The sequence below is a fragment of the Sander lucioperca genome, chromosome 17 (genome assembly GCF_008315115.2).
Source record: "Sander lucioperca isolate FBNREF2018 chromosome 17, SLUC_FBN_1.2, whole genome shotgun sequence".
Taxonomy (NCBI): domain Eukaryota; kingdom Metazoa; phylum Chordata; class Actinopteri; order Perciformes; family Percidae; genus Sander; species Sander lucioperca.
This window is the reverse complement of record NC_050189.1, coordinates 2063391-2090812: the sequence shown is the minus strand read 5'-3', so window position 1 is coordinate 2090812 and position 27422 is coordinate 2063391. Positions and strand designations below refer to the sequence as shown.

The window sequence follows — 27422 nt, the reverse complement described above, 5'->3', positions numbered from 1 at the left end:
ATGCTGCTAACATTATCTGTTACTGTAATGTTATGTGTAGCAGCCTCCCACTTAAGCTAACATTAGCTATCCATCAGTAGTAACTGTCAGCAGCATTGTTTAGTGATTTACCACACTGAGAATATTCACGTATCTTATGAGCCTCAAATCTCAGTGTAAAAGTCTCGAAGTTTCTCTCCTGATGTGACAGCGCAAGGGAGCCTTGGCGGTCTGGTCTATAGCCTGGAGCCAAAGCCAATCTATCAGGATCTTTTTTAGGACATGGCAGGGGAACAAATTGGAGACCAGGATTTTTGGATGCAACCAACTTCACTGCAACCCTTCGGCATAGCGTTATTAATTTAAAACAGGTTGTTTAAAGTAAAGGTTTGGAGACATGTTCATCTTCCTCTGTTTACATTGTTGCCGTCTATGGGAACGTGGGATTGTTTTCACCCAGAAAGGGGCGGTTGATGAGAGCCTCCCTTGGATGACGTATTGCCTGTCTGATATAGTTATGTATATTTATATGTATAGTAATTACATGTATTTTCTCTGCACATACATTAGACAAAAACCTGGGGAGTGATCAAATGCACCATGCTTTTAAATCAAGGCATTTGGTGCTTATTAAATTAGCATTTTCTTCAATTCTCTAAGCTTATATTGACCTTGCTGCTATGCTGACTTGACAACAAGTAAATAGAGTTTCATGTTCAACTGTTGCTATTTGTCAGAATGTGTTTCTGGTTTTTATTCTATTGTACTGCTCCCTCCCCAATAATGCCAATGCTGCCATCGTTATTCCCAACCATTAGTCACAGTTATGAAGTTCTATAAGACTTAAAAAAATATGGTTATGGTCTTTTAAGTCCAGTGTATGGAGATGTTTAGGCTCAGGCTCTTGGCCTCAAGTAATACAATTCATGAATAAAGACACTCAGGAACAGAGAATAAAAGAGAGTTGTTACCCAGCAGGCCTTTGTGCTGTATGATGTAACCACTCACGCCAAATCACCCTCTGACCGTGCTTATGGGTGCAAGTGTTTGAGACATTCATTTGGTGGCTCTGACCTCTGCAGTGGCTCGCCTCCCACTGACTTCCTGATTGAAGATTGACCTTTCTGTGGAGGCTGAGGGGATTTGGGGAGATTTGCTGTGGTGTGAGAATCTGTTTTTTTTATTGGACTGGAGGACTGCGCGGATATGTTTGGAGGCCTTTAAAGGGTCATTCTGTTTTGATAGTACCCTGGTCCTAGTTGTGTATCGTTTCATTTTCTACTGGAATTTGCAGTGTTTAAACGGAGTCGGGACCTCAGGCTTCTGTCTGAAGCTCTTCTGCTTTAGTTGTATTTAGCTATGTGTTTGCAGGTGTGTACTTGTGTGCCTGTATGTCTCTTTACCCACCAAAGCCTATGTTGCTAGTTTGTCGACTTGTTTGGCTCGGAGCTGAGAGCTCAAGTGCAAAAATAAACAACAGAGGTTAGTGTTTGTGTCCCTCTCTAAATCTTCCTCTGAGTTTTGATTAAAATGAAAGGTACAGCATATTCCTGCAGTAAAATTATGGGGGGAGCTCTTATATTTAGTTTGGTTCGATTCTTTTTACCTCGGCCCCAAGCTATGCATATTAGGTATAAGATAGTTTTTTATTCCTTTTGGACATATATTTGTAAAATATTGTTATATAGCCTATTGCTGAAAGATGATTTTTGCAAATGTTGGAACATTAAAAATAAGAAGTTACTGTAGGGTTAGGTTCCAATCACATTTTGCAAATGGATGAATACAGCATAAATAGACTGTAATTGTGTTTGTTTTGTTTCTTGTCTTTTTGCCCTTACGTTTATTTATATTGATGCTTATTACAGGCAGTTGAAGATTCCTTAATGTAAGGCTATGCCTTGTACCTGCTGTTAAACATGCTAAAATGCTATAAACCTGATGAATTTGGCAAAGAAAATTACATTGACAGGCCCAAGAGGTCATGACAACATGTTGAAACCCATGTTGATGTATTTGGGAAAGATTTATCCAGAAGTGGTTGCAGTTGTGACGGCAACATCTGTACTGTCTTTCTCTGGCCTAGTCTTTCTTTCCACTTAATATTTTGATTAATCCATCAGCCTTACTGTCACATCTCATGCCTCGTCTTCACAGTTTTTTTAACATCCCTCTCTGCACTTTTTCCCTGCCTCCTCCCCTCGTAGTCCATCTGTGCGTTTGGAGGCATGAAGCCATTAAAGCCTTACACAGTGGTTGAGCTAATCCAGTTAGCTCAGCTGGGCTCATTCACTGTGCCTCACCACCAACATCAGCTTTTGTTTCTGCTAATCCAATTGGCACAGCCTCACCACACGCTACACACACACATAGGCGCCTATACAGATGCACCTCAATATTATTCTCACCCTTCACATACAGATGAACAGTCACACACAGAGTGAGACAGGACATCCTTGCTTTAGAATAAAACCTGAATTCCTCCCTTGGATTAACAATGCTTGAGTGACCCATCTTGCTGTGTAACATGATAAAGCAGAAGTCTGACAGGTGATAAAAAAACCAAGCTTTTGTTTGATTTATTAGTAACTTTTCAACAACAGTTATTTGTTAGCCATCAGTGTGTGTTGGTGGGGCCTCGGCATGTTTTCTGTGCCAGATTTACTCAATCATCATGCTGGTGTTGAGAAGAGGCTTCCCATTGTCACGACTGAAAATTGGATTTCATATTGAGTATGCTTACCAAATTTAAAACCATTTGGATGATTTTGTTTCCATGAATAAAGCTTTTCATTAGTGCTTGCTGCCAGACTGTCAAGCCACACTCTGATTGGTTAATGGATCTATCCGAGAATTGCCCCACTCGGTACCCAGCATTTGTGGGGTGTTGTGTCATAGCGGAAGCCTTTTCTAACCCAGCATGTCTACAAGTTCAGTGATGTTAACCAATAGGGGCGCAGATCGTGGACAAAGCAAAAGGGAAATGCTGTTGTTGGTGCTGTCATATGAAACAGTTTACCAATCTTTTCCAATCTTGACCTATGTACGTCAGTTTGACCATTTGATGAAACATATAAATGTGAGGATTGATTAAAAATCTTCAGAATTGCTATTCCTGTGATCCGAAAATAACAAATTCTTGGCAGGACATGATATCAGTTACATTGATTAAGATAACAGTTTCTCAGCCATGTGGTGCAAATTAAGACTTCTAACACAATATATTACGCAAGGCATTGCAAATGCTGTCCTTAAAAAGCACAAGTTCAGTGACTGAACCCCCTTAAAGAATCCATTCATTCCAGTCACCAGGGTCTGCCGTGGCTCTGAACATGTTGTTAACTATACAGACAGTGTGATGCTAACATCCCTGAGGGCTTTACAGCAGTGCATGCTTTTCCACTCACTGAAAGGAAAGTGGTCCTCGATCAGAGCCCTGGGGAACACCAAAATGCCTGTCTTGTGATTATTATTTTGTTAACTGTTATGTCCCAGCATACTGAGGATAGAGACTCAGTGTTACAAAGGATGAGCAGTGGGCAAACTGAAGTATGAGGGTGGCTAAAGGGTCACTAAAAACAGGTCCAACAGGGCAAGAAAGATGAACCATTAGAAAATCATACAGGTTGTAAACAAGATTATTTTGAAAAACAAAACAAAAGTGAGAGCATATGTAATGTTGCCAATTATCCTTATTGCACAGGGAAACCATGGCTTTGCCAAGTATTGTACACAAGATTTATCCTGGAAGTCTCTCTGTCAACTGGGATGAATGTTTACACTGGATAGTTAATAGTTTTAACGTTTGATCTCCCTTCCAAACAAATTTCACTGACTTCTGGGTCTGTCTACAAGCTGAATGATCATCTGACAGGTTTTGTTTCTTTCCATGTTCGACGTACTTTAAGCAAAGAGAGATCTCTGCAAATACTTTGCTAAGTACAATGTTATCAAAACTCTTAGAACCAATGGCCAGAGCTGTAAAAAATGAAACCAAAGTTTGTAATCAACTGTATTTTCCTTCAAGCACGTCATCATATGTAAAGTCCACTAGACAAGAATTTAAGAATAAAGGTCCACCTTACCTAATTGATTTAATATAGATTTTTGCTCAGATGAAAGTCAGATGCCAGACATGGGACGTCTTCTCAAACACCGCATTTTAAGAATGTATTGTAATACAGAACTTCTATAGAGCAGCAAGCATGATTTACTGACAGTGGAATGAACCTGCCGTGAATTAAAACAATTATTCCACTGCCATTGATACAATATAAAAAAGTCAGAGGAATGCCCACTTAGGTCTTATCAAGGCAAGAGTAAAACATAAATGGCTATCTGGCTCTTAACATGCAGCTTAAACCCTGGTTCATTAAGTTGATCAGTAGGGTATACTTGACAATCGTGCTACCCCATGATATTGTCAGCAGTAGTGTGAGTACGTGTTTTGAGTAATGTCGTAGGCCGTTTAGTTCACATTCCAGAGTTTGTGCATGTCAGAAGGTGAAGTTCATAGGAAGCGCCTGGCCCTGGATGAATTAAAGCCATTTCAAATGACAAGGCCCGTCATACACATGAGAGCAGCGCTGGAGACATGACAGCTCACTGAGCAGCAACAGCCAAATGCAAAAAGCCCAGTCTATTCATCAGCACTGAAAGATCGCCTTGTTACGCAAGACCTTCCACTGCACTTCGCTTTCTTCCACCCTTTGCTTCTCACAAGTGACACAGAGGAAAGAAAGACAAGGCAATGCTGTCATTTGTATCTTGGAGATCTTTGTTGATGTTTTGGTCAATGTGGGTTTTCAAAAGAAAGAATCAGATGAGAATTTAATCAAATACAATAGAGGGGTCAGAGGATAAGAGCTCTGGTGTGGAGTCTTCTCCACAGCCAGAGGTTGCAGACAGTCTAATTAGTTGGATTGACACGGTCAATTGGAAGTTCAGCTTATTTTCCACATAAACTGCCTGATTTAAATTCCAAGCTAGCCTCTTCAATTTTCATTAGTGTACATTAGACTAGTGGGAGTTACAGCTTTATTTACTGAAGTGGACGCCACATTCAATAAGTTTCCTTGTAAACGATAGTGTGAAATGGGATAATTTGAGCACAGAATAAGACGTTTTGGAATCACATAAATTAAGATAAATAAGATAAGGTGAGCCTTTATTGATCCCGAGAGGGGAAATTTGGTGATTGCAGCAGCACACAAATGATCGTAATGCAAAGAATAATTTAAATTGAGCAAACCAAAATCTGTTATCTCCTCAGTTATTTTATGTTTCTATTATCAGTGTACCATCACAAGTTCATAAAGTTTAAGAAAATTGTACGAACTTCTTAGGTGTGGCTTTGATGTGCCTACTCCATCCAGTTACCATTCTCCCAGTGCTTGCGACGTACAATGACTTACAGAGATACATAACACCTACAAGTGTATGCACTATACAGGATTTACCCTATTATACTTTATCGACAGGAATAGATAGGTCAAACAGCAAACCGCCACCCACAAATAGTCTATAAATCAGGCTGTCTATGAGATTTAACATGAACAACGGTTAAAGTTACTCTGGCTACCGAAGAATACCATAATTCCATCTTTAACAAACAGCCATGTATATCGGCTCTTCCAGTCTCTCCACTGCTGGCTGTTCCAGTTTAACAGGAGAGAGGAGCAAGAGGGCTTAGGATGGTGACCGGCCTCTGGCGAGTTGTTACCATCACCATCTTCAGCCACAGAGGACATTATTTCTTCAGCTTCTTCTTGCGTCACCCCGGCGGGAGGTGTGCTAACAGGGCTTGCAGCAGGTGAATCGGTCATGCTATTAACGTCATCGCTACACAGTTTCTTAGTAAAACCCCCAAAAAATTGTTTTTGCCATGGCTATATGATGCTAACTACAGAATGGATTTCAAGGACTTTGCGCACCGATTAATGGCCTCCAACGTTTATATTTTTTTCTATGAATCTTTGAGTTAACATGTACTAAACATGAGTTGAATTTGCACCGCAGCGCCACCACGCCTTGATGCTCATGACAAGAATAGTATGTATAGTTATCTTTATTGAAGTGAATTAGGTTAAAATCGCCAACATGCATGAAGGAATGATTTTTTTTCAATTTTACACGTAATAATCCACGATGATCACATTACACGAAACTGAAATTGCACGTCAAAATTACACATTGTCAATATTTTTAGAGGACCCCCCCCCCAAAAATTTCACAAATCACGTTTTCAGGGGAGCCCATGTCTTATTAAGGGGAGCCGAGCTCCCCTGTAGTTCGCACCCTGCTTATGTACATACATGTGAAAGCTCGCCTTCTGAATTGAAACTTGTCAATCAGATGAGTACCCTAGAATAGAGCCCTTGAAATGAAAAACCAAAACGTATATTCATCTCCTAAATTGCTCTTTACAACAATGCGTCAGCTAATTATTCAACACTGTCGAGTAAAAAATCAAAACAGAATATTTTACATTCCTCTGAATATAAATAATTTCTAATTTCTTTTCCTTCATTTGTCTGTTCTTTAAAATCTTTTTTTTTAACTCAATTTTGATGACACACATATTGATATAAGTAATTAAAAAAGTAAAAAGTAATTATTTGTCTTTAACAATCCAACAAAAAAACAGAGAATGTCTACCTCCATTTTGGCAGCTTCTTTCTAAACAAAAAACGTTTGCATTGCAGCGTTACAGCGTTAACTTTTTAACCACGGCCTTGTTCTACACGCGTGTAATAATTCACAAGTGGCTGGCAGGTAATAGCCAATGGGAATTGGATGATCTCATTGGTCGTCTTTCCTTGGTTCTTATTCTCCTGACTGATTCACTATCGAGTCACCTTCGACCCCTCCTCCTATCAAACGCATCACACACACACACACACACACACACACACACACACACACATACACACACAGACACGCCCTGCCTCCCTCCTGTATCCTTCACCTGCCAGCAGTGTCTCTGATTGACACAAGTGAGTAGTTTTAACCCTCACAGTGCTGCTTCAGCTCTTCACAGGATGTCCAAAAGAAGAAAATGGTGTGTTTTACAAGAGATGCTAATCCAAACCCTCAATACAGCATATGGAAATGTGTCCTCATGATGTGTAATGAGCCCGTGTTCCTCTGCATCCCCTCCAGGAGCCCCAACCCCCACCTCTAGTGTCCTCAGGCTGTGGTGAATAATCACCATCCTACCCCCTTAGCCCCTTCCCCACCTCGACCCTTAGCCTTCATCCATTATTCAACACCCCATGGAGTGTACAGTGTGTATGTGTGCACATACATGTACCTGAGCATCACCTCTGTATGCTGTAAGTGTTGTCTTTTTCATGTATATGTGTTAGTTATGCATGCAGCTGCATTTGTGTGTGTGTGTTTGTGTGTGTGTGTGTGTGTGTGTGTGTGTGTGTGTGTGTGTGTGTGCATACTATATTTGCCTGTGTTTCTGAACATGAATACAGGCTGTAGGGGGATGGGGGAGCCAAATGTCAGCCTCCCTCTGTGGAGATTAGATATTATGGCTCATAGAGATGTCTTACTTTCTATCGTTACAATAAAAACCAAACCAAAAAACTAAATTTGTTTTATATACAGTGCGATGTTTTGGACATTTATTCTGTGATTTGACACCCCAAAAAGTCTCCATGGACACTAACACGAGGAGTACCTGATGCCTGTGAATATTTAAAGTGATTCTGCTTCAGCTGTGGCGCCACCTGCTGACAGACACTTCTTACTGCACCAATGCTGCGCAGCACACACACCAGGGGAATGGTATAGTAGCATTATTGTTAGTTCCAGTTGTTTTATAATGACAGGATAGGAGCAGTCCCTTGAGTTACAGAAGACAAAAATGATCCATAGTGTCTACCTTTTATTTTGATATCTTTTAATATTTCATATTTGATGTGTTTAATATCTCATAATATGATGTCAACTTATTACACTGTAAACAGGGATTTACTGTCTAGAGAAGGTATTCATCTTTTGATCAGCAGACCAGTTCAGTCATTTACATGTAGATAATGCATCATATTCTGCACACTGAAATGTATCGTGTCACTTTTTATGTATCAAACTGCTGAGATCTGCAATGCTATAGACATGAATATGAGCAATAGATTAATCAATTACTAATCCACATACCTGATCGATCATTTTCTTCCTATTCAATCTTTTTTTCTAGGTATATATGGATGTAATACAATCGAGGGGTAGACAACACACCAGCAAATTGGTTCGCAAAAGGGTTCATTTCTTGAGGCTTCATGTGTTCACAATATCACCTGTTGGTCAAAGAGTGTAAAACAGGCAGTTTACTGATAATCTGATGTGATCTGTTGCACCAGTATATCAATATAGTGTGTATTTTCTGCTGGTATGTAATGATTTGTTAACATAACTTTATAAAAAAACGAATTGCCTTGACAGAATGTGGCTATCAAATGTGTGTAAGTCATAATATAATAATAGCAGGAGGGACAATATTAGCATTATAAAACTGGAAAGTGGTTTAAGTGGGCAGAGGGCAGTGAAAGTGCTGGTGTAGATCATAGACGTATAATAAAACCGTGTAGATTCTAACCACTTCATAAACCACGTGGTCATGTGGTGTCATGACGAGGCTTCGGACATCATCTATCACGTCATTTGTCTAAAATGATACAAGCCTCGATAACTGATTTCTTTAACACACTCTGAAGCTTCGGCACAGAACGTAACATCACAACCAGTGTGTGTCCAGTGAGTTGGTTCTGACCAGTGCCTGCGTTTTGGCTCAGCCTCAGCCTTGGGATTTGGATACCTTTGCCTGCGTATTGTACTCATTGTACAATAAAGAAACGCCTTCACCATCCGAAATCACGGTTGCAAGTCGTGCATTTGCGTCCTCTGTCTAGCCTTTGTGACAATTTCAGATTGAAAACAGTGTTGCATTATGGGTTGTTTTTAGCCTCAATGTTGCTATGCTAGCGAGTGTCTTCAAGTCCGTTTACAGTGTTTTTCTGAGTAAGTCAACACTAAAAGTGTTTAGTTTTCCCAGTTTAGCATGCAGGAGTTTCTTAAAGGTCCAGTGTGTAACGTTTTTAGTCGTTCATTATCAAAATCTGTGCTGCCCGTTCACAAACTTGTCCTTTTTCATGAATATTTACCACCACCATCAATTCCAAGTATTCCTATTGGCTTGAAATTTTACATTTGCATTCACATGAACTGGGGTAGACGTTCCATATTCATGCGCCATCTTGAAATACGTTAGCCGGTAAGGGATATACAGGACATACTGCTCCGCCTTTCACGTTTACGCTGTCACATGATAAACTTACAGGTACAGATCATTTCAGGAACAGGAGTCTTCTTCTTCGCCCAGAAAAAGAAAAAGGAGATTGAAAAGAGCAAGAGACCGGTGTCATCATAAAAAAGCCTGAAGGCTACCGTAGCTGTAATATGTACTTTGAACTGCGTGGTATGAGAGAGTTGATTGCGATATATGATCTCAACGCTAAATGGGAGAAATTACTACACATTGGACCTTTAACAGAGGAAATACAAAACAGACAATAATATCCTGTGTCACAGCTCAACATTAAATATGTAATCAATCAAGCTGCATAATATCTATCTTATTAAATGATATCTCTAACAGAAAGTAAACATTTTGGCCCCAGTAGCTGCATCGGTGTAACCACAGCCATGCAGTCGTAAGCAGATGATGTCACAAGCCTTATAAAGCCTTTAAATCCTCTGGGGCAGGACGGGTGGGTTTTGATTAACAGGTTGGCTGAACACTAATCTGTCCTGAGATATGGAACATAATTTAGTTTCTACACGCAGCTCTTACTGGGACCTGGAACTTGAAGCAGACTGGAAGAGCTCCAGTGACTATTTTACTGTGATAAAAATCCTTGAGCGTATCTATACAGTAATGGTTGTTTACATTTTTTGCAGCTTGTACTTTGTAATATTTAAAGATACAAAATGTGTTATACATTTTAAAGAGGTACTCTTCCATTAGATGACAAGAGACATATTTAAAAATGAATAGTAAAATGTGAAAAGCGATGGAGCTGTATGAAGAATGAAACACAATGAGTACATTGACACCTCCATACACCTGTAGTGTGTGTGTGTGTGTGTGTGTGTGTGTGTGTGTGTGTGTGTGTGTGTGTGTCTGGCTCGTCCGCCCTCCGTTGTCTCTTTATTACACCATTCTGATTCTAGTTCAGTAGAAAAGAGTTCTATTTGTGTCCACGTAATCCCCTCTAAGAATGCACACGCCCGTCATTGTGCACACATTCATGCCCGTGTGTGTGTGTTGGACGCACTGTGTTAATACCTCCAGCACGTTACACACTAATCCACTCACAGTCGGAAAGACTGTCCTGCACTTCCCCCGTTGCCCCATTGCACACACACACATACACACACATTACGCACAGTATGCACGCTTCCATCTTGGCGTAGACACGCGAGACATACACACATTGGATATATTTTACCCCAGGGTGTTGTGGCCTTTTTTAGGGTCACCCATGAGCACAGGCATGGTGGTAGGAGCAACAGGCCAGGTAAGCTTTGACTGGCAAGTCCCATTCTCACTTTCAACAACTCTCTTTTTGGATCTGTTCTGAGCTCTGTGTGCTCTGTTATGTTGTTGTCATGAAACTGCACTCCAAGTAAACTGTTTTGAACCATTTTTAATGTATAACGTAATGGCCTGGATATCAATTTCAAGCTCTAGCATCCTAAAAAAGATCCCTAAATAGGCAGAATCAATAAGGTGTTACTCTCTTCTGCAGAGTAAACTGCAGCCTGCTGCATACTGTAACAACCTTGTCCATCAATTCAATTCTACATTGTTTGAATTTGGTGTAAATTATGCTTTGGTTTGGACTTTGGTATGAATCTAGTGTAACATTTGGTCTAAATTTTGTGTAAAACCCAATGCAAAACACCTTTTAATAATATGTAAAGTTGCCGTAAAGCAAATGTGAAATCTATGTGAAATTGGTGTGAATTTGCTGTAAGGTTGCTGCAACGTTTTTGTAAAATTAGGTGTAAAAGAGTGCAAATTCAGTGCACGTTTTTGTGTGAAAAATAGGTCCAAAGTAGTGCTAAAGTGATGTAAAACATTTGAACTATATGACTATGAATCAGGTATACATTTACATTGGTGTAAACCAAAAAAAAATGGCAATGCCAATTCGGCATAATTTGGTGTGAAACCAAATGGCATGGTTGCTGGAAATTGGGGTTTTGTGCATATCTGTGTATGCTTCATGTACGACAGAAGACACTTATGTTCCTCAGAGCTTTTCAATGTCACTTACAGTTGTTCATTTGTCCAGGGTTTAAGTATATTCACTCAGCTTTGCATTGTTTTGTTCCTCTCCCTGTGCCATGTCCTGGCCTTCTAATTAAACCTGTCAGTTGGGAGTCAGATGACATCTTGCTGTGGTTTCTTCCCTCTCTCTCAGAGAGAAACCACTCTGTACTGCTTGGATTTTTAACCCCTAATCCCCCCATAACCAGAGCTTCTGCTCCATCTTTTCAACACTGGATTAAAATCTGAGAGACTCATTAGCCAGACAAAAGCTTTAAGGCAAGCTAAGCAGGTTTTTGCATCAGTGTGCAACACTTGACTTAAAGCGGTGCTCATAAGATATCATAAGCCTGCACAGTAATTATTATAATTGGAACAGAAATGTGCCAAATATTGCTGCTGATGTCTGTATACTCAACCAAATATGGTTTGTTACTGAGAGGAATGCTGCTCTATCTTGTTTTGAAATGTAAAGAGAGAGCCAGTGGAATGTGTCTTTTTGCTGTCTGTCTAGCGCTAGCCGTCTGTGCTCATCATTCTCCAGCCCCGTTCACTCTTGCTAGTTAGGCTAGGTCCATGGTCGGCAGGGTGTTCTCGGCGCGAGCCGTAAAATGACATCACCACGTCTATCGTTTCGAGCGCCAAGTTGTCGCGGAACGTGGTCGTGTACCTCTGAATCTTTGTAACTCGCCCACTGCGCTTTCAACATGGTTGGCTCGGAAGAGCAGGTTCGCCTTTACAAACATCTGTATGATTCTTCACGTACAGACCACAGAGAGTCAAACATCTGTATGATTCTTCATGTACAGACCACAGAGAGTCAAACATCTGTATGATTCTTCATGTACTGACCACAGAGAGTCAAACATCTGTATGATTCTTCATGTACAGACCACAGAATCAAACATCTGTATGATTCTTCATGTACAGACCACAGGGAGTCAAACATCTGTATGATTCTTCATGTACAGACCACAGAATCAAACATCTGTATGATTGTTCATGTACAGACCACAGGGAGTCAAACATCTGTATGATTCTTCATGTACAGACCACAGAGTCTCAAACATCTGTATGATTCTTCATGTACAGACCACAGAGAGTCAAACATCTGTATGATTCTTCATGTACAGACCACAGGGAGTCAAACATCTGTATGATTCTTCATGTACAGACCACAGGGAGTCAAACATCTGTATGATTCTTCATGTACAGACCACAGGGAGTCAAACATCTGTATGATTCTTCATGTATTGACCACAGAGAGTCAAACATCTGTATGATTCTTCATGTACAGACCACAGAGAGTCAAACATCTGTATGATTCTTCATGTACAGACCACAGGGAGTCAAACATCTGTATGATTCTTCATGTACAGACCACAGGGAGTCAAACATCTGTATGATTCTTCATGTATTGACCACAGAGAGTCAAACATCTGTATGATTCTTCATGTATTGACCACAGAGAGTCAAACATCTGTATGATTCTTCATGTACAGACCACAGAGAGTCAAACATCTGTATGATTCTTCATGTATTGACCACAGAGAGTCAAACATCTGTATGATTCTTCATTTACAGACCACAGAGTCAAACATCTGTATGATTCTTCATGTACAGACCACAGGGAGTCAAACATCTGTATGATTCTTCATGTACAGACCACAGGGAGTCAAACATCTGTATGATTCTTCATGTATTGACCACAGAGAGTCAAACATCTGTATGATTCTTCATTTACAGACCACAGAGTCAAACATCTGTATGATTCTTCATGTACAGACCACAGAGAGTCAAACATCTGTATGATTCTTCATTTACAGACCACAGGGAGTCAAACATCTGTATGATTCTTCATGTACAGACCACAGAGAGTCAAACATCTGTATGATTATTCATGTACAGACCACAGGGAGTCAAACATCTGTATGATTCATGTACAGACCACAGAGAGTCAAACATCTGTATGATTCTTCATGTACAGACCACAGAGAGTCAAACATCTGTATGATTCTTCATGTACTGACCACAGAGAGTCAAACATCTGTATGATTCTTCATGTACAGACCACAGAATCAAACATCTGTATGATTCTTCATGTACAGACCACAGGGAGTCAAACATCTGTATGATTCTTCATGTACAGACCACAGAATCAAACATCTGTATGATTCTTCACGTACAGACCACAGAGAGTCAAACATCTGTATGATTCTTCATGTACAGACCACAGAGAGTCAAACATCTGTATGATTCTTCATGTACTGACCACAGAGAGTCAAACATCTGTATGATTCTTCATGTACAGACCACAGAATCAAACATCTGTATGATTCTTCATGTACAGACCACAGGGAGTCAAACATCTGTATGATTCTTCATGTACAGACCACAGAATCAAACATCTGTATGATTGTTCATGTACAGACCACAGGGAGTCAAACATCTGTATGATTCTTCATGTACAGACCACAGAGTCTCAAACATCTGTATGATTCTTCATGTACAGACCACAGAGAGTCAAACATCTGTATGATTCTTCATGTACAGACCACAGGGAGTCAAACATCTGTATGATTCTTCATGTACAGACCACAGGGAGTCAAACATCTGTATGATTCTTCATGTACAGACCACAGGGAGTCAAACATCTGTATGATTCTTCATGTATTGACCACAGAGAGTCAAACATCTGTATGATTCTTCATGTACAGACCACAGAGAGTCAAACATCTGTATGATTCTTCATGTACAGACCACAGGGAGTCAAACATCTGTATGATTCTTCATGTACAGACCACAGGGAGTCAAACATCTGTATGATTCTTCATGTATTGACCACAGAGAGTCAAACATCTGTATGATTCTTCATGTATTGACCACAGAGAGTCAAACATCTGTATGATTCTTCATGTACAGACCACAGAGAGTCAAACATCTGTATGATTCTTCATGTATTGACCACAGAGAGTCAAACATCTGTATGATTCTTCATTTACAGACCACAGAGTCAAACATCTGTATGATTCTTCATGTACAGACCACAGGGAGTCAAACATCTGTATGATTCTTCATGTACAGACCACAGGGAGTCAAACATCTGTATGATTCTTCATGTATTGACCACAGAGAGTCAAACATCTGTATGATTCTTCATTTACAGACCACAGAGTCAAACATCTGTATGATTCTTCATGTACAGACCACAGAGAGTCAAACATCTGTATGATTCTTCATTTACAGACCACAGGGAGTCAAACATCTGTATGATTCTTCATGTACAGACCACAGAGAGTCAAACATCTGTATGATTATTCATGTACAGACCACAGGGAGTCAAACATCTGTATGATTCATGTACAGACCACAGAGAGTCAAACATCTGTATGATTCTTCATGTACAGACCACAGAGAGTCAAACATCTGTATGATTCTTCATGTACAGACCACAGAGAGTCAAACATCTGTATGATTCTTCATGTACAGACCACAGAGAGTCAAACATCTGTATGATTCTTCATGTACAGACCACAGAGAGTCAAACATCTGTATGATTCTTCATGTACAGACCACAGAGTCAAACATCTGTATGATTCTTCATGTACTGACCACAGAGAGTCAAACATCTGTATGATTCTTCATGTACAGACCACAGGGAGTCAAACATCTGTATGATTCTTCATGTACAGACCACAGAGAGTCAAACAGCCTTAAATATGTGGTCAGAGAGAGACACCAAACTGGGAGAAGAAGTATGTTGGTGGAGAGTGTGGAAAAACATGATAGATGGTTTTGTCAAATCTAAAAAACGGCTTCATGGAAAGAGTTCTTGACAGTGTTAGAGGTAGAGAGTAATTTAGATTTGGAGATAAACGGCAGTCACGTTAATACTTAAGAGTTTGGCAGTACGTCAGTGTTTAACATGGACGTGTTTACTGTTGCCAGGCAGCCTGCTTTCCTTTCCTTCCACTCTCTTCTTCTTCGTTACTACTTCTTGCTTATTCACAGATTATTTTGTTTGTCCGCCCCCTGGTGTTTCGGAGAATACTGCAACGAACAATGTATTGAGCATAAATGTCTCCGTACATGCTCATGGCCAGCGCCACGCACTTCTATAACCGAGGCTTTATCAGGCGCGTACTGACCAACAGGTAACGCTCGGGGATAACAGTCAGAGTCCTTCAGTTCTTCAGAGCACATCACATCAATTTTAAGGTCATTATTTCATTATTTTAATTGGATACAGATGCATCAAGAAAACTTTCTTGAGGACCATATTTTTCGTCATATGATTTTATAATTTCCTAAAGATGCTTATTTAATGATATTGAAAACAACATTATTATATTATGTCTAGTTTTTGTATGATTGTTAAATGTTCTAGCACTCACCAAATGTACAGTTTTGACATTATGAATTATGTTCCCGCCTTGGATTGAGCAGTTACCTCTAACAAAAGTAGTAAGGAGACCCCTGAGACAGTCCTGTCCCAAACGCTACATTTACCAAGCAGCGAGGGACAAATGATAACGCTAATGTAGGATCCAGTGTTTGAGGAGCTTGATCAACATTAGAGACTAAAAGTCAGGAAATCTCGAACTCTACCGCTTGAATATTGGTCATTCTTTCTGGTGTCTCCCGCAAGTCTGCCAACTTTTTAACAGTGCAATACTAAAGGAAACAGGACTACAATAAATATATAACACTGTTGGTCATATTCAGTTCCAGAGACCAGCCCACAGGGGTCAACTGTGTTTGGAGCTTTTTTGATGCCATATCTTGATAACTCTCTTGATATTATCCTGTCAATTGTGGATCTGCTTCTGGTGTTGTTTCTGATGTTTCAGCTGCTTTCCATTGGCACATAACTGGTTTGTGTCAATTATTGTTGTTGATGATGATATAATATAAACCATACTACTTTGTGTTAAAGATCTTTTTATATGCTGTTTTACAGTATATCTGGAGGGTGGGGGTGGGGGTAACAACAATCCACCTGCAGTATGGGCAGATTTCAGTAGCTGCGTATAACCGTGTGTGTGTGTGTGTGTGTGTGTGTGTGTGTGTGTGTGTGTGTGTGTGTGTGTGTGTGTGTGTGTGTTCTCCATTGAAGTTGTATTATTTGCACACAGCCCTCTAATGCTCTAACGTGAAATTTAAGCAGAAACTGGGACGTGCAAAAGTGTGTGTAAGTGTGTAAAGATGAATAATGCGTGAAGCACCGATGGATGATGTCATCAAGGCCTCGGGGAAATTCTGGAACGGCTCATTTAGCCTGGGCAGGCGGGGTGCTGATGAATTGACTCCCCCCACCACACCCGCTCTCTCTCTCTCTCTCTCTCTCTCTCTCTCCCCCCCTGTGTCTGTTCTGCTTCCTCGCCCTATTGTGTCCACTATCATTGGAGATGGGGACACTCGATGGTTCAATTCATGACATCTGACAGTCACATGTGCCTTCTCCATCGCACACACACACACACACACACACACACACACACACACACACACAAAACACCACGGAGAGCCTGTTCTTTATCATATTTTGTTCCACTGTTGCCAGTGACCCCACACCCTTGTTGCTAGGCAATGGGTGATGGAGCAGCCACTGTGTTAGGAGTGGTACTATGCTTGGTTTGAAACCCATGATGATGGCAATGGTTATCAAGCTTTCCATAGAATAAAAAAATGCAATATGAATTGCTGTATTATTATTGCACTTACCCCATTTAAAATCACATCTAGCGTCAGTAGAAGCCTGAAACTTCATATCAAAAAAGCTGATGTATTTGTATCATTACTAAAAAGAGCTCTCTGTCTTTGATATAGAGCTTAACAGTGAGTGCCCACTTATTAAACAGCTCTGGTTCCGGAATTAATTTCCCCCATTCAATATCTCCATTGACGTTTCATTAAATGCTTATACAAAGAGTTTTGAGCCTGGAACCAAGCCAACCAGCTACAACATGAATTGTGACCATTAAACATTTGATTCGGCGCAAAAGACCATTTTGAAAACAGCAAAAAATGCAAAGCTACAGGACTGTGACCATAAACGAGAGTATGAGAGCGCGAAGATCCGTGTAGGAAGGTTGTCTGGGTAGACAGGTGGGGAGTGGAGTTTATGTCCTGAAGAAGTTAAGGAGAAAACACAAGACTTTCACCCAGCAAACGAGTGTTAGGACTACCTAACGGGGCCGGTGTTTTAACCCAAACCACCATCTTTTAAGATAAGATGAGATAAGAAAAACTTGAAATTTGTTTTTTACACGGCAGGCTCAAATGACATAAAACATATGTAGGAAAACATAGAGATACTAGTCTTTTTGGTGCCTAAACTTAAATGTTGTTGCCGCATGACCACTTGTGTCGGCTATACTCAACTATAACGACCGCTGAAACACCTCACCTCACCTCACACCTCACAGGTACCTTCTGTTGGGTAAATGTAACTGAAAATACCACTCAACTTAATGTGACCGGTCTTCATGTTCATAAGAATAAGTTGTAATACAGTAAGATGAAACTTTCTTAATTACTTAATCAAACTCTTATTTTCAGAGTGTAATTCCCACTGTCACCAGTTGAAACCAGTGGGAATCACACCCTTTGTTGTCAGTGCTGGGAAATGTGAAATATTGTAATCTTGAAAACAACAGCTGCAATACAATATCACCGTTATCGTCATCTGTGTCAGCAACAGCAACAATAAACGAGGGAATCATTTTTAATATAATCACTGACACACTGAGTGATAGACAGTTGGAGTGGTAACATGATGCCTCATCAGACTGAGCTCTATTTGTCCCTGGGGTTCCATTAGACCACCGGGAGAAACTGGAACTGGTGAGCTAAATTGCTTTATTGTTGTGCGTTGATACTATCTGGCTAACAGTACACTGACACACATTACAGCTCAATCTGAGCAGCAGCGCAGTCATTTGGCTGTTTTGGCAGTGGTGATAAATTAAAGACTCTCTGTCGCACACACACACACACACACACACACACACACACACACACACACACACACACACACACACATGCACACACACACATACACACACACACACACTATCCCCAACCCCCAACGGTTGCTTAGCCCCCATGCTAGCATTTCAGAAGTGAGGGGTTGTGTTTAAATGAGGAGCGATCCATTACACAGACAGACACAATGGAAACAGATAACACTCTACATGTGACATATGTTTGTAATCACTTTAAAATGCAGATTTTGGCAGAGAAAGAAGCTCAGCTCTGTAATAATGAATGTGTGTTGCAGAGGCTAAGGCGTGGCTATGTTAGCAGTGTCTCTTTGTCTGCTCTGCACCCGAGGGACACCCCGTAAAGCACACCCATATCTTTCAAGCAAGCCCCTCTGGGATGTTAGAGGCCCTCTGGGATGTTGGAGGGGTGTTGTGTGTGGCGTCTCTCTGTCTGGTGTGTTGGTTCATCTGAGATGTAAAGATGAGTAAACACCTTAACGTGTAAACATGTTCTGTGATATCGATGCTACTGGCTTTGCAACACAAATGCAGAACTGCAGCTGGATAGATCTTAAATCAAATTTAAAGACCTGTCTTTTTTCACTTGCTTTTAGTTTGGTTTGAGGCTGCCCCGTGGCTTCTACCAAGCCCTCTCTTGACTTATTTTAAAATTCCCTATACTGTTTTAATCTATTGTTGATTTGATTTCCTCTCCTAACTTCCTTTTTCTTTACTTGACTTTGGCTTATCATATCAGTTGTTTTAGATTACATTTTGTATTGTTGCTTGTTGTTTACTTTTTATCTCTGTAATGTTGTTAATCTGTATTGCGGCAGATCTTAAACCCTCTGAATAGAACAGACCTGTGAAAATAAAGCCTACTGCAACCCCTGAGCACCGCTCGCATATGGAATGAACAATTCAACCTGTTTTTTCTTTGTTTTATCTGAATACTTTTTTAAGGCCTGAAGAGGTAGATTTATATATAAGAAAAAAAGAAATCCTAAATGTTGCTTTACTCAACAGTATACTCCTACATTCTGTCAAATTCACCACTTCATTGAAGTTTATTAGAATTGCACAGTAAGAGACGGTAGAAAAAGTCCATTATTGACCCTGGGAAGAGTAGTTTGACAAAATAATCTTAAAGGGTAACTCTCATTTTTTTCAACCTGGACCCTATTTTCCTATGTTTTTGTGTGTAAGTGACTCATAGGAACAACAATCTTTGAAATTGGTCCAGTGTTAAGAGTGAACGCTGTAACCAGCAGCCACAGACCAGGCTGCAATGTAACCCTACGGGGCAAATGTGCATCGTGAGTTTCTTCCACTAAAGGTTCTGTTTTTACCACTGACAGGCTCAAAAGTGGAAAGACCAAAAACGGTTTTTCATTTTATTTTGTTTCTGTGTGTTTATTTATATGGAGTCTGTGGCTTTGGCGAATGCAAATTGTGGTTGTTTTTATGTTAAAAAAAGGATCTTACTCTTTAACAGAAAGGTCAAACTCCTTAGAAATCCTTTCCATAATGTTGTCAGACACTTAGAATAATAATCTGAGTCAGTCAGCGGCAAAACCAGCACTTTTGTGAAGGTAAATTCAAGCTGGACAGTTGTCCTATTAACTTACATGGTAGCTTATTTCTCTGCTGCCGACTGCAGCGATCTCTCTTAATACTGGACCAATGTCAAAGATTGTTGTTCCCATCAGTCACTTAGACACAAACACATAGGAACATAGGGTTGATAAAAATGGTAGTTTTTACTGTGTTGATAGAGTTGTTCAGGTTGCTTTATATTGCAGGGACATCAGAACTCCTGTCTCTGTTCAAAGATGGTGCGTGTGTCTGCTGTAAATGTCCTCCTTGATCTTTCTCTTGTCATCCACTGACTCCTGGTCGATGACCTTTGACCTCTTCCCAGTGGATGCTGTGAGTGGTTTCGGTCTGGTGTTCACAGACAGTTGATGTTGTCAGTGTCTGGTGATCTGGTGTTCATTCAGTGGGAGTGTACCAGCAGAGGATCTTAGGATGTTGAAATGTTTGTGGTTTCTGAGATTAGGTGATTTAAGGGACCCTAAGTTTTGGTAAAATGATGTGAAAGCATTATATAGATACCTTGTTTTGATGGTCAGAGATGCCAATCTTCTAGAAACCTGTGCTTTTTATAAGCAATAACAACCATTTGGCTGCTGGGAAATGCAGTTATTTGCCTAGAAAATAAGATCTCTGGGAAATATGGGTCGTACATTATTGTATAACAATCAAATTGCATTTATCATCAAATTATTTTTGAATTTACTGAAATACAGGTCCACATTGTGTGTTATCACAAATCATCCAGCAGATACTAACTGATTTTTTTTGTCTTTTCTTTTCTTCTAGGTAAGTCTAAATGGACGGGGGGAGACGTTGTGACCGGGGCATTGTTATAGGTATTGTTGAGGTGCTGTTTCAGCATCCCTGCTACAGGACACAGCTGCGCCTGCTCCTGATTGTTGTATTGATTGTAATGCTTGGATGAGCACATTCAGTAGTATAACTGTGAATGTATGTGTGTATGTCTGCACAGTTCTAGTTGAACCAACTAGACGCCCCCAGGGCTAATCCATTACTACTATCATCAGATACAGACATACTGCCACCTGTCAATTTGTTTAATCTCACATACAGTGGTCACAGATATTTATTGTATCGATTGGTACCTGCTCTCCAGAAAGAAATCAACGTTTTTTGCTCCAAGTCGCAGATAAAACATGATCCAAGCACAGAACAACATATTTCACTGTATCTGTTTTGCTCTTTGGGTTTAGAATTGTCTCCTGCAGTACAAATGACATAACATGGTGACATCCCTCTCCTAATCGCCTTTCTTGGCTATCCCTCGCTCCAGCCTTCTCTGAACCAATTACCTGAGCTAACTAACCCCAAGCCTACAGGGCTCACAGGTCACAGCTCTGAGGGTCACACTCCTCAGGACGCGAGCAGTGTTTGCATATTGTGTAGGCGGTAAGCCCCAGTATTGAGGATTGCTAGGAAGGTAGAAGCAGCTGGAGGTCCTTTAATCTCTGAGACCCTCAGCAGATTACTGATATAATGCACACCCTCTCAGTTAGTGAAGATCAAGATTAGTAACCAGGCAGACTTGCCAAAGGCACCTGTTTTTCTACTTCTACTGCAGGTTAAACAGGGACTGCACTGACAAATCAAACATTTGCTTTCAATGGAAACAAAAGAGCTTTGTTTACATTTAATGCAGACATTTAACTAAAGCCTTGTTCTTCAAGGAACCCATTTAGAGAAGTGCACAAGTGGTTTTACTTGGGACTGCAAGTGGGGACTGTGTCATTTTTTAAACCAGTAATAAAGCAGCTGCCATTTCTAAAGCAGCAGCTATTTTGAAAAACAACTTCTTATTTAAAAGAAATAAGTAATAAATGACTTGACTCCTTAACTGAGTTGTTCTCTAGATAAACTTCAGGTACCATTTTTTTTTTTACAGCTGGTGAGACCGTCTCATTCACATTCATGCAGCATGTTGGGCTTCATTGCTTCAGCAGTGCCTGTTGTAAATCATGGTTTTATTACCGATGTTTGTCTGTACAGTGACTCTCTTAGCCATGCTTCTAACAGGCTATATGTTACAGTAATGTAGAAACACTGTGAGATGCAAAGCAGGCAAACTGTACATTTGCTTGAATGTAAACAGCCTTGTATTCAAACAACTGATCTTAGTCCCTATGTGCCAACCACTAACTGATGCACAGTATCACAGCATCACATCTTTGTTCTGTTTTGGGGTTAGGGTTTGTCACAAATGACTGTTAACACTGTTAAAAATGTAATAAGTAATGTAACTATTTTTAAAAATTCATCAAAGCAATGCACCTTAGTACATTTTATTACTTTTTGATTACTTTTTTAACAAATGTTTTTAACAATGAGCTGAAGCCGTCTTCAACACACATAAATGACATGGTGGGGTGGGAGGTACTTTATGTCATGTGATGACCGATTGCGGCAACATTTACTTACCTGTAGATGTTTCCTCAGGTTTGACATCTAGCATTTCAATGTTGACAGTATTTTGTACAGCAATGTGAGAGCCCTTCCTGAGGCCATCCGCCTTGGTGTGGTCAGCTGTTTGCATGACAGACTCAGGTTGCTTAGAGCAATGTGCATTGATTGATTGGCAGACGAGAGGCGGTGCAAATTCAAACAAGAGACCCAATCAAAACCAAAGCTCAAAACTTGTGCACATACTGCCAGATGAGTGGAGCCTTTCTGGACCACAGTCTGGACACAAAGACAGATACTTGTCAGCCCTGCTACCATTGATAATGTTGCACATTTGTCCCAACGGCTTTGCTGACCCGCTTAGTGCCGTAATATATCACCTGCGCGGTGAAAATATGCAAAGCAACAGAATGATTGTTATATTCTATTCTACATATACGCGTTTTACCTAAAAGAATATATTGTGATGTGACCCCTTGGTAATCACCAACATTGTTGAAACATTTGAAGGCTGTGGCTCAGGTGGTAGAGCGGTTGTCCACCAATCGGAAGGTTGGTGCTTCAATGTGTTAGTGAATAGTGAGGATGTGTTGGTGAATAGTGAGGATGTGTTAGTGAATAGTGAGGATGTGTTAGTGAATAGTGAGAATGTGTTAGTGAATAGTGAGGATGTGTTAGTGAATAGTGAGGATGTATTAGTGAATAGTGAGAATGTGTTAGTGAATAGTGAGGATGTGTTAGTGAATAGTGAGAATGTGTTGGTGAATAGTGAGGATGTGTTAGTGAATAGTGAGGATGTGTTAGTGAATAGTGAGGATGTGTTGGTGAATAGTTAGGATGTGTTGGTGAATAGTGAGGATGTGTTAGTGAATAGTGAGGATGTGTTGGTGAATAGTGAGGATGTGTTGGTGAATAGTGAGGATGTATTAGTGAATAGTGAGGATGTGTTGGTGAATAGTGAGGATGTGTTGGTGAATAGTGAGGATGTGTTGGTGAATAGTGAGGATGTGTTGGTGAATAGTGATATTGATGCAAGCTCCCAATACATTTATTGATGTAATCTTTTTACATTCAGGGTCTATCTTAGGCAAGTATCCATCGGAACAAAAATCAGACTGGGTCAACCCGTTCTCACTCCCAACTCGTAAAATACGGACACTTGGGCAGTGCCTCTCATCATCAGATACGATGCAAAAAGCACCCTTCAGCGTGTGTATGGAACGCACTGGGCAGAACAGCAGCTGCACGGCGCTTTAAGATGACGTATTATTAAGAGAGATAACGGTAGCGAGTAGTATGAAAGCCCGAAATTCCGCGTAGGGAGGATGGTTGGGGTGGTGGATGGGTCAAACAACACAGGACTTTCACCCAGGAGACCAGGGTTCATGTCACGCATGTCACTGAAACGTTCATTTTATAACCCCACCCACCATCTTTTCTACTTAACTGTCCCGTTCTTGTGTCGCATTAAACATACATCCGACCCAGAGCGTCCGAAGTGAGTCCACATTTTACACGTGGGAGTGAGAATGTGTTGATTATGTACAGAAAAATTATTAATGTTTTGGATGTTCAAGGATAAATGGTACAAAACAACACCCAACATTCCTGAAGGATTTTCTATGTCCATAAAAATCCATAGTGTCCTAAAATGGCCTCTAGCCATACAGGATATACGTAATACACTTTTTTGTTTTAATAATGTGGAAACTAATGTTGAATGTCTGTAAAACCCTACATTTGCCACCAGGTTTTTTATAATGAATTCCTGATCTGAACAGTATTCAGTGTGCATATCAAAACATTTTGTTCCATTGAGTTTTTTCTTCCACCAGCCCTGGGAGGCCGCTGGTTCCCGACTTCCGGGTCCAAAGAATAATCTGAGAGTTCACCAAATGAGGAAGGAAATAAGAATGAAGAAATATTTCTGTAGACAAAATTATGTTTCCCCTGTTTCTCAAAAATTTACTTGTGAAATATTCTGTGTAGTTACCTCTTCAGGCATAAGCAAATCTTCAAATAATGTCATTTTCTGTATTTGCTTTTTTTTAGCTTCCTATACTCACTATGTGAAATAATTCTCCTCATTCATTGTCCTGAACTTGTACCCAGCTAGGGTTGGATATGCTCACTATCCACCTTTTTCTGAATTGTAATGTTGGGCCAGGCCATGAGGTGGCGCCAAGGTATTAAAAAGCAAAAAAGGGTGAGGCCAAGGAAAAGATAAACATTGCAGTTGATGTCTTCTTGTTAAATGAGGACTCTATTCGGTGCTGCATACCGATGGTGGCATGTAGTGTGAATATAGATTGTGGTTGGCTGGGTATGTTTTTATCAAAGGCTGCCTGAGAGCTAATAATGCCAGTGAATATGTTTCCACTGCATTCCTCTATAGTGCTCCTTTACCAAGAATGTTGGTAGTGCTAGAAATACAGGGTAACACTGGATAGGTATCCTTTGCTGCCCTTCAGTGGTGCCTAGAATACACAGGCAGCATTGTAATACAGCACCATGGACAGGGGTTGTGTGGGATGATGCACAGCAGCATTGCAGCTTCATTTTTCAAGTCAGTGCTGCAGAAGAGAGCCCTCAGTTATATTCATTGCTTCTGTCTCTGCCTTGTATTACAGGATATATTATGTAGAAGTGTTGGAGGTCATGGTACATTTGATTTTAGGTCATGAAGTGGGTTCTGTGCCCTTACTGTGTCATACAATCTAGACACAATATAGCGGATGTAGACATAACCAAAAAAAAAACATTTGCAAATAGCAATGGTTAGCATGTTCAGATATCATGTTTTTGCTGCAGTCAGGTACAAATTCCATACCTCAACCCTTCTTCCCTAAATTTACAGTTTCATTCAGTTTGAGAATTTTCATGACTTAAAGCTAAAAAACAGTGTGCTTGAGGAAAAAATGACTTATGTGTTTTTCTGTGTGTATTTATGTGCGTGTGTGTTTGCTCTGGAGGTGTGAAATCTCCCAGTCACTGGCGCAGATTGTACCACTTCAGACTTGCTAACAGGGAAGGCTGAAGACACTGATTGGAGTCCAGGTTTTCCCCCTTTGACTCCAGTAAGAGTGGTACATCCCTTGCTGTTTTTCCAAAAGACAGTCACGGATGCTTGTATCCCCTCCCACAAATGGATTCCTCCAGCTCCTCCCTCACCCTGCTTTCTATAATCCCCACACACCCCTACCCCTTCCCTCACCTTCTGGTACATGATGAGTGTGGAAGTCATGTATTTGGTGAATCTATATCAGAGGTTCCCAATGCATCTGCAGCTACCTCTACAGCCTGAGCGGTAAAGGGAGGGGAGGAGCTCTCTCCTTGCCTCTCTGTCTCTTTCTAGCTTCTCTGCCTTTCCATTGGCCTCCTATCGTACCTCTTGGTGGCGTGTACTGGCCCGCCCCTCCTCTCTCTCTATTCCTGTCTCAGATGCAGTTACCCTGGCAGCAGGGAGGGAGGCTTTACAGACACTCACACTCTCTGCATGGGTGGAGAGAGCTGGTGGGTTAGAGGACCAGGATATCAGCTCTACCTTTATCCTTTTCCCACTGTCATCTTTTTGTGGTGATTTGTGCTTTGGCATAAAAAAGAAAGTCACCTTGTGAGGTGGGGGCTTATTTCGTTGGATGACTGGCATCTTTGCCAATGAGACAAGCATTCTGTGAGGATTTCTGAAAGTGATTTAAAAGCTAGTTTTCTTTGTGTGGGAGCAGTGAGAGGGCAGCCATGGCTCATGCCGCGGCTCACATTAAGAAGGCCAGGTCCGAGATGGATCCACCTCCGGACCTGAAGGCTCTGGAGAAAGCTAAAGAAAGGAGGAGGCGTTCCCGGGAACGGGCTGAACGCAAGCGCAAGGTACCGGGCAGACTCACTGGAATCACCCACCTATTCATCCCTTCCCCGCTTTATGTGACCAGTCAGTGTTTCACTGGTTACTTCATCCCACTTCCAGTCATCCCTTCACCTTATCATCATCAAAGTGTCACTTCACCTTTCCCAAATGGAGAAGACTTTTTCAAAGTCCATTAGCAAGGAATGCGGAAGAGTTTGCGGAACAGAAATCATGACTATCAAACTATCCATGTCCTAATTTACTATTTCTACTTCTACCTTCATTATAATCTTTTGGTATTCAGTAATTACCATCCAAGGCAGCTGGATTTTCGCGATATCAAGAGATCATGCGAGATTCGCAGGATCACATATCACACAAAAATCCATCTTGTCAGGCTTCAAGTAATGCGTTTGTGTTCGAACAACAGTGAACCAAACCAATCAGTGTCCGGTGAGGAGCTACTGGCAGCTACAGGCGTGGTTTAGGTGTTTGCGACGGCTGCGAATGTTGATTCAAAACAACACTGGCGGACGTGATAGACAGATGTTTCATTTAATCACCTGCCAGGTAAAGTGCCTGACCTTTCCAAACAGTTTCCAATGACGGCTTCTCAGATGGGTCTGTGTAACAAACCATCTGGTGTGTCAGGTTAATTCAGCAGCACCATGAAGGGAAAAAGAGTGTAAAGGGACGGTATGGAAACACTCTTGTTTAGATGGAATGAAACCACTCTATTACACCACACTGAAGATCATTGAACTGTGTTCTGTGATCAGTGCCATCAGTCTATTGTCACCCGCAAAAACCACAAGAATCACAAATCCCAGTAAGCTGTGATTCCAACAGAACATGGCCGTAGTGATTGCACCTGCTTGATCCCTGCTGCTGTCAGTGTTTGTCCTCATGTCATCATGTACACTGCTGAAGAATCTTCCTCTATCCATCCTTCATTCCACTCCTCATTCTGTGATTACGTACCTGCCACAATATTATAAATGACCAGTGTATAAGTCATCAATCACTCAATCAGTGTTGCTGTCTTCCAACTCCCACCTTCCCTGGGTGGGCACCTTCATAATAACAAACTTCCTTCCTGTCCTTGTATAGTAAAACTCCTACAAATACCTCTGCTCGTGTTCCTGTAGATGCACCTACGCATATCAGTCTGGTGCATTGCTAGGCTGCGCAGTTCTTCCTATTTGCTCATGGACCCATCCTCTCATTCAAACACAACATCCTACTGCTGTGGTTT

The 27422-nt window shown here is 40.8% G+C and overlaps 1 protein-coding gene across 4 annotated transcripts in view; it reads left to right on the top strand.

Moving 5' to 3' along the window:
• The window catches only part of ank2b (ankyrin 2b, neuronal), a 241092-nt gene that overhangs the window by 92563 nt on the left and 121107 nt on the right, over positions 1-27422 (top strand). Inside the window, exon 1 of one of the 4 annotated variants that reach the window (XM_035993713.1) lies at positions 10363-10568. The exons of 2 other annotated variants lie outside the window; for them this stretch is intronic. In XM_035993713.1, coding sequence (XP_035849606.1) covers positions 10533-10568 — 36 coding nt within the window. In that variant the 5' untranslated portion in view covers positions 10363-10532. Of the gene's footprint in view, positions 1-10362; positions 10569-25779; positions 26191-27422 lie in introns of those variants that run through there. One more of the 4 variants, XM_035993708.1, reaches the window with a different exon arrangement.